Genomic DNA, 15,623 nt, shown 5'->3' on the forward strand with positions numbered 1-15,623 from the left:
TTTATTTTTATGAGAAAAGGAAAGAAATCAATATTATATTCTTAAAATTTTCTATTTTATTCTTAATTTTGGTATGTAATTCTATCTTGGAATAATCTTTTAGTATATTATTATTATTAATTATAAAATTAAATAGATTTAGTTTGAATTTAAGGTTTTCTTTTTTTGGCTTAACTACACATTTGATGCCTTACGTTTATTTTAGGTTTCAATTTGGTACCTTACATTTAAAAAGTATCAATTCGGTCTCTTGCGTTTATTTTAGGTTTCAAGTTAGTCCTTTCCGTCAATTTTGTCACATGTGGCAGCCAATTTGCATATGTGGACAGACACGTGGCACTTGGACATACTGACACGTGTACTGTTCAAACGGTGTTAGTGACAATACTAACGAAAAGGACTAACTTGAAACCTAAAATAAACGTAAGGGACCAAATTGATACATTTTAAACGTAAGAGACCAAATTGAAACCTAAAATAAATATAAAAAACCAAATATGTAGTTAAACTTTTTTTTTTTTATAAATAGTTTGAACTTAAGGTAATCGTATGCTTATATATACATTGTTTTGGTAACCATCAACATTCAAAACACCTTTGAGTCATGGATTTAAGATTTTGTATCCAGTTTTTGCTTTGTATAAGCCTTCAATTCATTTTCACATTGGCTCACTTTGATAATTATATCATTCACATGAATTTATCAGTTATGCCAAAAGTATTCTCAAACAAACATGGTTGGTATGAATCCACTCTTTCTCAAGTTAATATTACCAACAATATTCAACGGTCCACCTCTTCTAAAATCATTTATACATATAACAATGTTATGAATGGTTTTAGTGCAAATCTATCACCTGAAGAGCATGAAGCTCTCAAAACATTCCCTGGTTACATTTCTTCAATACCCGATTTATCCTTGAAACTTGACACAACATACTCACCTCAATTCCTTGGCCTTAATCCCTACAAAGGGGTATGGCCATCTTCTGATTTTGGCAAAGATATCATTGTTGGTGTAATAGACACCGGTGTTTGGCCAGAAAGTGAAAGTTTCAATGATAATGGAATGACCAAAATACCTACAAAATGGAAAGGCAAATTATGTCAATTTGAAAATACCAACAATTCATCTTTTTGCAACAAGAAACTTATTGGAGCTAGATTTTTCAACAAAGGGTTCTTGGCGAAAAATTCAAATATGGGCGAAACAATTGTGAACTCTACACGTGACATAATCGGTCATGGGACCCACACTTCAACAACAGCAGGTGGAAGAAGAGTAGACGGTGCATCTGTCTTTGGTTATGCAAATGGAACAGCAATAGGAATAGCTTCATTGTCTAGATTAGCCATATACAAGATTGTGTTTGGACTAGATGATGCTGCACTTTCATCTGATATAATAGCTGCAATTGATGCCGCAATATCAGATGGTGTTGATATTCTTTCAATGTCAATTGGCTATTATGACAATGCGTCTTTGTATGAAGATCCAATTGCTATAGCAACATTTGCGGCTATGGAAAAAGGTATTTTTGTGTCTACTTCAGCAGGTAATCTTGGACCTTCATTTAAAACTCTACACAATGGAATACCGTGGGTAATAACTGTTGCTGCTGGTACTATGAATCGCGAATCTCATGGGAATCTTACACTTGGAAATGGAGTCTCACTCATTGGCTTTGCTCCTTATCTTGGAAACTTCTCAGCAAATAATTTTCCAATTGTTTTCATGGGCACGTGTGACAATATTACTGAACTAATCAAAGTGAAGAGTAAGATTGTGGTTTGTGAAGACAAGAATGGAACTCTTTTTATCCAAAATTATAATGTGATTAAAGCAAAAGTTGTTGGAGCTGTTTTCATATCAAACAACACACCACATCTTGCATCGTACACGTTTCCATCCATCGTTATTAACCAAAAAAGTGGAGAAATTGTCAAAGCTTACATACGGAGTAACTCTAATTCAAGTTCAATAGCAAAAATGTGTTTCAGGATAACATCTTTTGGTGCTAAACCAGCACCTAGTGTGGATTCTTATAGTTCAAGAGGGCCTGCAAAGAGATGTCCATATGTTCTGAAACCCGATATTACAGGTCCAGGTACATCAATCTTAGCTGCATGGCCCCCAAATATTCCTGTATTGAATTTTGGGTCTGATTACTTCAACAAGTTCAATATTTTACAAGGAACATCCATGGCATGTCCTCACATTGCTGGTGTAGGTGCACTTTTGAAAGGAGCACATGCTGATTGGAGCCCTGCAGCTATTAGATCAGCAATGATGACAACATCAGACATACTTGATAATAATAAGGAACACATTAAAGACATTGGAAAAGGTAATGAAATTGCAACTCCTCTTGCATTGGGAGCTGGTCATATCAACCCCAATAGCGCACTTGACCCCGGTCTTGTATATGATGTTGGTGTACAAGATTATGTTAACTTTATTTGTGCACTTAACTTCACACAAGAAAATATCACTTCCATTACAAGGTCCTCTAACAATAATTGTTCTAAACCTTCCTTAGATCTTAACTACCCTTCTTTTATCGCTTTCTTTAAAGCGGAAAACTCCTCGTCAAGAACATCCCAAGAATTTAGCAGAACAGTTACCAATGTTGGTGAGGAAAAAACAACTTATGTTGCCATCATTACTCCAATTGCAGGGTTCAACGTTAGTGTTATCCCTGATAAATTGGTGTTCAGTAAAATGAACGAGAAGCTAAGCTACAAGTTAAGAATCGATGGCCCAGGAATGACACAAGAGAATGAAGTAGCGTTTGGATACCTCACTTGGCAGGATGAGAAACATGTGGTGAGGAGTCCTATTGTTGTAACCAATATCAAATTTGTAGATGAAAATATCAAATAAAAATCAATAGAATAATATAACTTTTTTTTGAAGAAGCTAAATTAGCCCACCCAAATTGGCTCCAGAGAGAATCGAACCTCAGACCTCAAGAGGAGCACACTCCCAGGTTAGAATAATATAACTTGGAATAATCAAATTAGCATTTATAATAATTCTCAAAATGTGATCATCACTTAAACTTGATATGTTCTTAATGATTTTTACATTTAATTTATTTTTATTTTTATAATGGAGCTGATGATCGAATTCAGAACCTCTAACATACTACTCAAATCCCTCACTACTAGACCAAACCTAATGGCTTATTACATTTGAAGTATCATAGAAATATAGATAACGCTTATAATCATTTAATTTATGCAATAATTGTTAATATTAATTTTGTTCTGGTCTAAGTAGACAAGTCCATTTATGTGATGACGAACAAATTGTTAACCAAGTTAATGCGCAGATTATTGCAGTTTCAATGTTTAATGCTGCAAGGGTAAATAGCGCTTTTGTTCCTTGTAAATTGCAATTCTATAGTATGTTTTGCACATGAATTAAGAAATCATAAAGATTGATAAGTTAAGTCATTTTTATCCTTTATTATAATGAATGTTTTGGTTTTTGTAATGGTACAAATGATAAAATATCATTAATTGTACATCTGTTTATTAAAAGAACCAAAGTTTTGGGATAAAACTAAAAAGTTAAAAGAATTAAAGATTTGGAATGAAGGGAGTAACATTTTTTGATGAGCTTATTCATCATTTTTTTTTGTTTACAATGTTGTCAATCAGGATCGAACCTAGGACTTCATGCATACTACCCAAACCCCTCACCACTAGACCAAACCCAGCTAGTGGCTTTTTTTTTGAATAAAAATAAATGATATTCATTCATTCAAATTGATAGAGTACATTGATGCAATACAAATTTAAATTTGCTAAAAACAAAAAGGATGAATCTGTGAACAAACTCACGACATCCATGTTAATAGCATAAAACGACAAATTACACAAGCCTACGAATATGACTATATTGAAGTGTCTGAAATGTTCATGCCTCTAGATCTGTAACGTTGATGACACAAAAGTCGACATTGAATGAATTTGCACTTGATCAGAAATAATCCTTCAACCTGAAACAAATGAAGTTATATAAGTAAAACTTAGTGGCTTCTTATTCAGCATGTTTTGTAAAATATAAAATAATAAAAATAATTTAGTCAAAAATAAAATAAAATAATAAACATAATTTGTGATTTTTTATTGGTATTGATAATGTTGAGAATATTATTAATTAGTAGAATTTAGTAATTAGTTACTCTGTCAAAATAAATTATATGTTTTTTTTTTGTCTTATATGAAGTGGTAATCCATTTATGGGACAATTTCAGTATTTTGTCAGTTGAGCTAGGACTTATGAGACGATATGTTTTGATTTCTAGTAAACAAAACATATCCTTTATTTTCTTGAACTACAATAATGATTCTTGATCTCTTCATGAAAAATTTCTTGATCACCAATAATGATTGATATTTTCAGATTGAAACGAGAGAACAATGATTGGTTTTACTCGGTTTGATGCCACTGTCTTTGACATTTGTGGTGGCCATTCAAACTGATGATATTAATTAAGGGTCATGTTAACGCTCCGAGGGAAAATATTAAAATTATAAATATAGAAAATTGCATTTAAAGTTCTAACTATAGAAAATTACCATTAATGTACTCCCCCCGTCCCAATTTCATTGACACGGTTGATTGTTTCACGCATGTCGATCTATAACTTTGACGATTAATATTTTTAATTGTATAATAGTAAAAATTATAAAAATTTGATATTTTGACAATACTCATCGAGACGAATCAAACAACATCTTATATGCTAATATTTATTTTTGTTTATTAGTAGAAAAATAAGGTCAAAGCAATATGTGTCAATAGTGCACAACAGTCAACTGTGTCAATCAAATTGGGACGGAGGGAATATAAAAAGTTAAATGGACAAATTTCAAGATATTGTTTCTACTTTTACTTCCTTAACATTAACATTTTCCATTAATTAATTTCATTTTCAATTGGAATAGTTGCCTTGAAATTTCAATCGAAGCTTTTGTAGGTGTGGATATAACAAGTGTTTGGTGATGGACTTCTTTTCCATGTTAATCTGATGCTATTAATCTGTGTTAAGAGTATTCTGTTTGCCATAAAAGAAACACAATCTTCTATTGTTGGTTAGATTTGTATTATGAAGTACAGATATTCATCAGATTAGACGTGACTCAGAGTCGGACATGCGTTTAATATTTGACACCGACATTTATGATTACATTAAATTATCTTACTTTTTTACATTATTATCAGTGTCAACGTATTAGTGTTTGTTGTCCGTGATTGATAAGTTGTATATGTGGATAAAGCATCTTGTGCAATATATATTGGCGTGCACATTGTCCCCTTATTCTTGTGACACATTGCGGGCTTATTAGACTCACTGGTTTTTACATCAGCATGCGTTTACTAGCATTTTGGAAGCACCTCCAAGCTCCAGCACTTCTATGCAATCGCTTTAATATTTATCCGGGTCAATGTGATTTTACTTTTGATCAAAGTTGTCACTATTTAACCAATCGTTAGTTGGTTCAGTGGTGATTGGCGCTGAACTTGGTAGGGAGAACCACGGTTCGATCCTCCGCAACTGCGATTGAGAGGGGGCTGAAACCACTTGTTGTCAGAACTGACCCCCAAACCAGATTAAACTGGCGGTGAAAGAAAAAAAAATTAAAAATTGTCACTAGCTATAAAGATTAGGCATAAATTTTTTTTTTTATATAAGCAAAATTTTATTATAAGGGAAACTGGGTACTCAATCCCTTACAATACAAAACATATGATTGCTTTGGAGACATACAAGAGGATTACTACACAAAAGAGAAAGAGAAGTTTCGGCCTTTGCGACCCTTAAACCAGAACCAAGAAGTAGCTTTAAGTGGTAGTCAGCCATATCAAGTGTCTAACTCCATTACCAATTTTTTATTTAACCATATTGCCGAATCCTAACAATGATTCCAACCTTCTAGAAACGGCGTAACATCATAGCCTACCCATCTATAAACTGCTTTCCACACTCTTATAACAAAAGGACAGTGGCAGAAAAGATGGGAGCAATCTTCAACAGTTGTAAAACAAAAGCTGATGTGGATTAAGCAAAATACCTCTATGGTTAAGCGATGCCCTTGTTGGTAACTTCTCTGAGAGTAATCTCCAACCAAAAATATTAATTTTAGACGGCACATTATTCTTCCAAAGCTGTTGGATAACCTTCAATACATTACAGTCCACAACACAAGTGTCGAAAGATTGAAGCAGTCAATCATAAGATTTAATAGTAAACAGACCCATGGAGGTCGGTATCCAACGCTACCTATCAAGTCTATCCGGATAAATGGAGAAGCTTTGTAGTAAATCCTTGAGTTCATGCAACTGTTGATCCTCATCAAAAGATAATTCTTCACACCATTGCCATTTCCATTCATGATTTTGTCAGTTCCAACGCAACCTGTCTGAAATCAAAACATCATGAAAAATTTCTTTTGCAAAAAAAATAGGAAATAAGTCACAAAAGGGAGTGTTCCCCAACCACTTGAATTTCCAAAATCCAATATTGTTACCATCACCAACACCACACCCTACATTCAATTTAAACCAATTCTTCTCCGACGATCTACCAATGTCCATGACATCTTTCCACCAAATAGATTCTTTAGTCCCTATCCGAGGGAAGGCCCCACCCAAGATTTTAGTGGGTAGATGACTATATCTAAACCTTAATAAACCAGCCCATATCGCTTCTATATCAAGAAACATCCACTTCCATTTATTAAGCAACGCCTTATTAAAGAACTCTAAATTCTTAACCCCTAGACCTCATTTGTCCTTTGGCAAGAAAATTTGGTCCCATTTAACCCAACACACCTTCCTCTCCTCAGCACCCCCTCCCCATAGAAAGTTCCTTTGGATCCTAGTTAAAAGTTTTAGGACACAACTAGGAGCCTTAAAGAACGAAAAGAAATAGAGAGGAACACTTGCCAACACTGAATTGATAAGTGTAAGGTGACCCCATATAGACAATTGACGACTACTCCAAGTACTTAGTTTACTAGACATAGCCTCCACCACTGGTTTCCAAGTCTCTTTCCTTCTAGGATTGGCTCCAACCGAGATTCCGGGAAATTTAAAAGGCAACATATCGAAACGGCAAGACAAAAAAGTTGACCCGACTTCCAGCAACCTACTATCAATATTTAAACCGTATAATTTGCTCTTCACAAAATTAATACTCATACCTGACACTAATTCAAAGCTTCTTAATGTTGGGAAAAACCAAACTAAATAGTCTCTCTAAAATGCGGAATTAACTCTCCCAACCACCTGTGCAATTAAATGGGCAACCAGAAAATTCCAATAGCGGAGCAAAATAATAACGACGGTAAAATAAATATCAGACACCAGAATTTTACGTGGAAAATCCTCTCAATGTGAGAGAATAAAAAACCACGGGCCTAGCCAGATAAATCTTCCACTATAAATCAATAATGGGTACACAAATAGTCTTCTAGTAAATACTAGGAACACCAATAATCATCACCTAAAGGTGGAATCAAACAACAACTCAATTTCCACACAAGTGGGTAAATTAACACAACCTAGAGAGAGATTTAAACAACTAGTAAAAACTAGCTAGATGATAGAAACCACTTACTAAAGTTGTAGCACAAACAAAGTAACTTTGCTACACACTCTTTATCACCTGGAACCAAGAAAATCTCTTCTCTGCTGCCAAAGCTTTCTCACGTTGCGGCTGCTGTTGTGTTGTTATATCACCTACTCTCTCGCTACAGTGTTGTTGTGTATTTATATATCATACACATATATATGTGTTTCTTAACTTAGGGATTAAGAACCCTTATTTTCCTTCTCACGTAATGTCACATGGCACACCACCATGGGCCAAGCCCATTAACTTCTGACACCTCCCCTTTTATTCTTTCTTCTTTTTTTTTTTTTTTATTTCTTTTTCTTATAATTGGCGTGGGCCCCACTTGGGGAGTGAACCCACCCAACAAATCTCCCCCTCACGACTCAAGTGGGGAGGGATCGTTCTACCATGCCTGCCTTCTTCCTACAGCAAATCATCTTCGTCACAGGCAACGTTTTTGTCATCATATCTGAACCATTCTCGTCAGTATGGATCTTCTCAAGTGAAAACGATTTCATCTCCAATGCTTCTCGTATCCAATGATACCGCACCTCAATATGCTTTGACCTGGAATGAAATGTCGGATTCTTTCCGAGATGAATAGCACTCTGACTGTCACAAAACAACATAAACTTCTCTTGCTCAATGCCTAACTCTTGTAGGAATTTCTTCATCCACAAAAGTTCTTTGGCCGCTTCAGTAGCTGCAATATACTCAGCTTCAGTAGTGGATAAAGCAACACACTTTTGTAACCTTGACTGCCAAGACACCGCTCCCCCTGCAAAAGTCATCATATAACCAGAAGTAGATTTTCTACAATCAAGATCACCTGCCATATCTGCATCTGTGTAGCCATCTAACACAGGATCACCACCTCCAAAGCATAAACATACTTTGGAAGTGCCTCTAAGGTATCTGAGAATCCACTTCACTGCTTGCCAATGGTCTTTACCAGGATTAGAGAGAAACCTGCTAACAACACCAACCGCATGAGCAATATCGGGCCTTGTGCATACCATAGCATACATCAAACTACCAACTGCGGATGCATAAGGAATCTTCTTCATATCTTCTTTGTCTTTCTCACTTGTAGGACATTGTTCTGAACTCAATTTGAGATGACCAGTAAGTGGAGTACTCACAGGTTTTGCCTTGCTCATGTTAAACCTCTCTAACACCTTCTCAATGTAATTGTGTTGAGACAACCATAACTTACCATTCTTCCTGTCACGAGAAATTCTCATGCCAAGGATTTGCTTTGCAGGACCCAAGTCTTTCATTGCAAAAGACATGCTTAACTCTTTCTTCAAACTTTGAATCTTCTTAGTGTCATGGCCAACAATCAACATGTCATCCACATATAGCAAAAGAATAATAAAGTCACCATCAGAGAATTTCTTGACAAACACACAATGGTCAGCTGTAGTTTTATCATATCCATGCTTCTCCATGAATGAATCAAATTTCTTGTACCATTGTCGTGGTGCTTGCTTAAGACCATATAAACTTTTCTTCAATCTACAAACAAGCTCTTCTTTTCCTTTGACTTCAAAGCCCTCGGGTTGCTCCATATAGAGCTCCTCCTCCAAATCACCATGAAGGAACGCCGTCTTTACATCAAGTTGTTCAACCTCTAGATTCAAACTTGCCGCTAAACCAAGCACAACTCGAATAGAAGTCATCTTCACCACAGGTGAGAAAATCTCTTCAAAGTCAATACCTTTTCTCTGATTAAATCCTTTCACAACCAATCTTGCTTTGTATCTCGGCTGAGATTGATCACTTTCAGACTTTATCTTGTATACCCATTTGTTCTTGAGTGCTCTCTTGCCCTTAGGCAACTTCACCAACTCAAATGTGTGATTCTCATGCAAGGAATTCATCTCTTCTTGCATGGCCTTCAACCATTTTTCTTTATCAACATTTACAATAGCCTCTTGGTAGTGCTCTGGCTCTCCATTATCAGTGACCGTCACATAGTTATGTGGAGGATATCTCTGAGAGACTTGACGCTCTCTACTTGACCTTCTCAACAGAGGTTCACCCGATGGCTCAGGAGGCTCCTCTTCAACTGGGTCATCATGATCATGTGTGTGATCATCAGTTACATTCTCATCATCTACCTGTACATCTCCCCCATCAACAAGTGTTCTACTAGGAGGTTTAGGCACAACATCAATGTAACTTCTAGCATCAGATTTCTGTTTCTCAGCTTTATCAAAATCTTCAATGGTCTGGTCTTCGAGGAATATCACATCTCGGCTTCTAATAATTTTCTTATCAACAGGGTCCCACAATTTGTAGCCAAACTGTTCATTACCATAACCCATGAACAAACACTGCTTCGATTTCTTGTCAAGCTTGGATCTCTCATCTCTTGGAATGTGGACAAAAGCTCTACAGCCAAACACTCTCAAATAACCATAAGAGACATCTTTCCCTGTCCATACTCTATTTGGAACATCACCATCAAGTGGAATAGAAGGAGAAAGGTTGATCAAATCCACTGCAGTCTTCATTGCTTCACCCCAAAAAGCCTTTGACAACTTTGCATGAGAGAGCATACACCTAACCCTTTCATTAATGGTACGATTCATTCTCTCTGCAACTCCGTTGTGTTGAGGAGTCTTTGGAACTGTCTTCTCAAGCTTGATACCATGCTCTTTGCAATACTCTTCAAATGGACCTCTGTATTCACCACCATTGTCTGCTCGAATACACTTCAGTTTCCTTCCCGTTTCTCTTTCAACACTTGCATGGAATTGCTTGAAAGCACCTAGTACCTGGTCTTTAGATTTCAAAACAAAAGCCCACACTTTTCTAGAGTGGTCGTCAATAAAAGTAACAAAATATAAAGCACCACCAAGAGATTTACTATCCATCATGCAAACATCAGTGTGAATTAAATCTAAAATATTCTGCCTCCTATGAGGACCAGAACTACGAAAGGAAACTCTATGTTGTTTACCAGAAAAACAATGAGTGCAAGTTTTTAAAGGTGTACCTTTTACCGGAAGAAAATTTTTCTTCACAAGAATGTTGAGTCCTTTCTGACTCAGATGACCAAGGCGTGTATGCCACAAATCAGTCAATACATCTTCAACTGCGTTCACCTCCTCCTTGCACAACTTTACAGGCATCCTGTAAAGACTCGTGGGACTTTGCTCATTTGCTACCACTAAAGAACCTTTGGTGATCTTACATATTCCACCACCACCAAAGTAAGTGTGATAGCCCTCAATATCTAAGGCTTTGACCGAAATCAAGTTGAGACGGATATCTGGAACATGTCTAACATTCTTCAACTGAAGCTTGCAACCAATACTAGTTTCAACCCAAACATCTCCCATACCAACAATTTTACAGACTCCCTCATTTCCCATTTTTACCATACCAAAGTCACCAATGGTATAAGATGAGAAGAAATCGCGCCTAGGAGTAACATGGTATGAGGCACCCGAATCAATAATCCAAGTTGAATCATGGCTGACAAGATTTATGGATTCATCATCATCACAAATAATGTAGACATCGGTAGTACTATCATGTGAAACTGCAGAAGTGTCTTTATCACTTTCATTCTCACTATCATCGTCTTTTTCCCTTAGTTGATCTCTCTTGAGCAATCTACAATATTTCTTTATATGTCCCTCCCTGTTACAATAAAAACAGGTAAATTCTTTTCTGGCTCTTGACTTGCTGCGACTCTCAGATTTATCACGCTTATAGAAATTTTTACTTTGGCTTCTCCCCCGTGACTCTGTAACAAGAGCTTCTGACTGAGTAGGAGAACCAATCAAACCACGCTCTTTTCTTCGAGCCTCTTCATTAAGCATGCTTTCTTTAACCGTTGACATTACCAGCTTCCCACTTGGAGCTGAGTTTGTCAGTGTCACAACAAGAACTTCCCAGTTGTCAGGCAAAGAACTGAGCAATAATAAAGCCTGCAACTCATCATCCAGCTTAATATCAGTAGCTGTCAACTGATTCACCGTGTTCTGAAACACACTCATATGCTCTGCCATTGACTCACCGTCTTTATACTTCATGTTAACCAGCTTTCGAATCAAACATGCTTTATTCTGCACATTTTTCCGTTCATACAATTCTTTCAATTTATTCCACATTGTATGAGCATTCGTTTCAGCTTCAACATGAGGATACACACTTAAATCAAGCCACTGTCTGATAATAGCAACTGCCTTTCTATTCATCTTCTTCCAGTCAATATCTGAAGTATCCTTCGATCTAGCACTTTCACCCTCAATGGAATCATACAAATCTTTTGTATATAACCAATCTTCCATGAGAGTCTTCCAAAGTGTGTAATTGGAAGAGTTCAACTTAATCATATTCAGCTCTGAATTTTTCTCCATTTTAAAATTGCACAAAACAAATCAACCAAAGCTCTAGATACCACTTTGTTGGGAAAAACCAAACTAAATAGTCTCTCTAAAATGCGGAATTAACTCTCCCAACCACCTGTGCAATTAAATGGGCAACCAGAAAATTCCAATAGCGGAGCAAAATAATAACGACGGTAAAATAAATATCAGACACCAGAATTTTACGTGGAAAATCCTCTCAATGTGAGAGAATAAAAAACCACGGGCCTAGCCAGATAAATCTTCCACTATAAATCAATAATGGGTACACAAATAGTCTTCTAGTAAATACTAGGAACACCAATAATCATCACCTAAAGGTGGAATCAAACAACAACTCAATTTCCACACAAGTGGGTAAATTAACACAACCTAGAGAGAGATTTAAACAACTAGTAAAAACTAGCTAGATGATAGAAACCACTTACTAAAGTTGTAGCACAAACAAAGTAACTTTGCTACACACTCTTTATCACCTGGAACCAAGAAAATCTCTTCTCTGCTGCCAAAGCTTTCTCACGTTGCGGCTGCTGTTGTGTTGTTATATCACCTACTCTCTCGCTACAGTGTTGTTGTGTATTTATATATCATACACATATATATGTGTTTCTTAACTTAGGGATTAAGAACCCTTATTTTCCTTCTCACGTAATGTCACATGGCACACCACCATGGGCCAAGCCCATTAACTTCTGACACCTCCCCTTTTATTCTTTCTTCTTTTTTTTTTTTTTTATTTCTTTTTCTTATAATTGGCGTGGGCCCCACTTGGGGAGTGAACCCACCCAACAAATCTCCCCCTCACGACTCAAGTGGGGAGGGATCGTTCTACCATGCCTGCCTTCTTCCTACAGCAAATCATCTTCGTCACAGGCAACGTTTTTGTCATCATATCTGAACCATTCTCGTCAGTATGGATCTTCTCAAGTGAAAACGATTTCATCTCCAATGCTTCTCGTATCCAATGATACCGCACCTCAATATGCTTTGACCTGGAATGAAATGTCGGATTCTTTCCGAGATGAATAGCACTCTGACTGTCACAAAACAACATAAACTTCTCTTGCTCAATGCCTAACTCTTGTAGGAATTTCTTCATCCACAAAAGTTCTTTGGCCGCTTCAGTAGCTGCAATATACTCAGCTTCAGTAGTGGATAAAGCAACACACTTTTGTAACCTTGACTGCCAAGACACCGCTCCCCCTGCAAAAGTCATCATATAACCAGAAGTAGATTTTCTACAATCAAGATCACCTGCCATATCTGCATCTGTGTAGCCATCTAACACAGGATCACCACCTCCAAAGCATAAACATACTTTGGAAGTGCCTCTAAGGTATCTGAGAATCCACTTCACTGCTTGCCAATGGTCTTTACCAGGATTAGAGAGAAACCTGCTAACAACACCAACCGCATGAGCAATATCGGGCCTTGTGCATACCATAGCATACATCAAACTACCAACTGCGGATGCATAAGGAATCTTCTTCATATCTTCTTTGTCTTTCTCACTTGTAGGACATTGTTCTGAACTCAATTTGAGATGACCAGTAAGTGGAGTACTCACAGGTTTTGCCTTGCTCATGTTAAACCTCTCTAACACCTTCTCAATGTAATTGTGTTGAGACAACCATAACTTACCATTCTTCCTGTCACGAGAAATTCTCATGCCAAGGATTTGCTTTGCAGGACCCAAGTCTTTCATTGCAAAAGACATGCTTAACTCTTTCTTCAAACTTTGAATCTTCTTAGTGTCATGGCCAACAATCAACATGTCATCCACATATAGCAAAAGAATAATAAAGTCACCATCAGAGAATTTCTTGACAAACACACAATGGTCAGCTGTAGTTTTATCATATCCATGCTTCTCCATGAATGAATCAAATTTCTTGTACCATTGTCGTGGTGCTTGCTTAAGACCATATAAACTTTTCTTCAATCTACAAACAAGCTCTTCTTTTCCTTTGACTTCAAAGCCCTCGGGTTGCTCCATATAGAGCTCCTCCTCCAAATCACCATGAAGGAACGCCGTCTTTACATCAAGTTGTTCAACCTCTAGATTCAAACTTGCCGCTAAACCAAGCACAACTCGAATAGAAGTCATCTTCACCACAGGTGAGAAAATCTCTTCAAAGTCAATACCTTTTCTCTGATTAAATCCTTTCACAACCAATCTTGCTTTGTATCTCGGCTGAGATTGATCACTTTCAGACTTTATCTTGTATACCCATTTGTTCTTGAGTGCTCTCTTGCCCTTAGGCAACTTCACCAACTCAAATGTGTGATTCTCATGCAAGGAATTCATCTCTTCTTGCATGGCCTTCAACCATTTTTCTTTATCAACATTTACAATAGCCTCTTGGTAGTGCTCTGGCTCTCCATTATCAGTGACCGTCACATAGTTATGTGGAGGATATCTCTGAGAGACTTGACGCTCTCTACTTGACCTTCTCAACAGAGGTTCACCCGATGGCTCAGGAGGCTCCTCTTCAACTGGGTCATCATGATCATGTGTGTGATCATCAGTTACATTCTCATCATCTACCTGTACATCTCCCCCATCAACAAGTGTTCTACTAGGAGGTTTAGGCACAACATCAATGTAACTTCTAGCATCAGATTTCTGTTTCTCAGCTTTATCAAAATCTTCAATGGTCTGGTCTTCGAGGAATATCACATCTCGGCTTCTAATAATTTTCTTATCAACAGGGTCCCACAATTTGTAGCCAAACTGTTCATTACCATAACCCATGAACAAACACTGCTTCGATTTCTTGTCAAGCTTGGATCTCTCATCTCTTGGAATGTGGACAAAAGCTCTACAGCCAAACACTCTCAAATAACCATAAGAGACATCTTTCCCTGTCCATACTCTATTTGGAACATCACCATCAAGTGGAATAGAAGGAGAAAGGTTGATCAAATCCACTGCAGTCTTCATTGCTTCACCCCAAAAAGCCTTTGACAACTTTGCATGAGAGAGCATACACCTAACCCTTTCATTAATGGTACGATTCATTCTCTCTGCAACTCCGTTGTGTTGAGGAGTCTTTGGAACTGTCTTCTCAAGCTTGATACCATGCTCTTTGCAATACTCTTCAAATGGACCTCTGTATTCACCACCATTGTCTGCTCGAATACACTTCAGTTTCCTTCCCGTTTCTCTTTCAACACTTGCATGGAATTGCTTGAAAGCACCTAGTACCTGGTCTTTAGATTTCAAAACAAAAGCCCACACTTTTCTAGAGTGGTCGTCAATAAAAGTAACAAAATATAAAGCACCACCAAGAGATTTACTATCCATCATGCAAACATCAGTGTGAATTAAATCTAAAATATTCTGCCTCCTATGAGGACCAGAACTACGAAAGGAAACTCTATGTTGTTTACCAGAAAAACAATGAGTGCAAGTTTTTAAAGGTGTACCTTTTACCGGAAGAAAATTTTTCTTCACAAGAATGTTGAGTCCTTTCTGACTCAGATGACCAAGGCGTGTATGCCACAAATCAGTCAATACATCTTCAACTGCGTTCACCTCCTCCTTGCACAACTTTACAGGCATCCTGTAAAGACTCGTGGGACTTTGCTCATTTGCTACCACTAA

At 37.1% G+C, this 15,623-nt stretch overlaps 1 protein-coding gene across 1 annotated transcript; it reads left to right on the forward strand.

The window, feature by feature from the left end:
• Positions 1–604: 604 nt before the first annotated feature.
• On the forward strand, positions 605–2,884 carry LOC123886398 (subtilisin-like protease SBT3). Its single transcript, XM_045935717.1, has one exon. It carries the CDS (start codon positions 605–607, stop codon positions 2,882–2,884), a length of 2,280 nt encoding a protein of 759 aa, XP_045791673.1.
• The last annotated feature ends 12,739 nt before the right edge of the window (positions 2,885–15,623 follow it).

Source organism: Trifolium pratense, linkage group LG5, assembly GCF_020283565.1.
Source record: "Trifolium pratense cultivar HEN17-A07 linkage group LG5, ARS_RC_1.1, whole genome shotgun sequence".
NCBI lineage: Eukaryota > Viridiplantae > Streptophyta > Magnoliopsida > Fabales > Fabaceae > Trifolium > Trifolium pratense.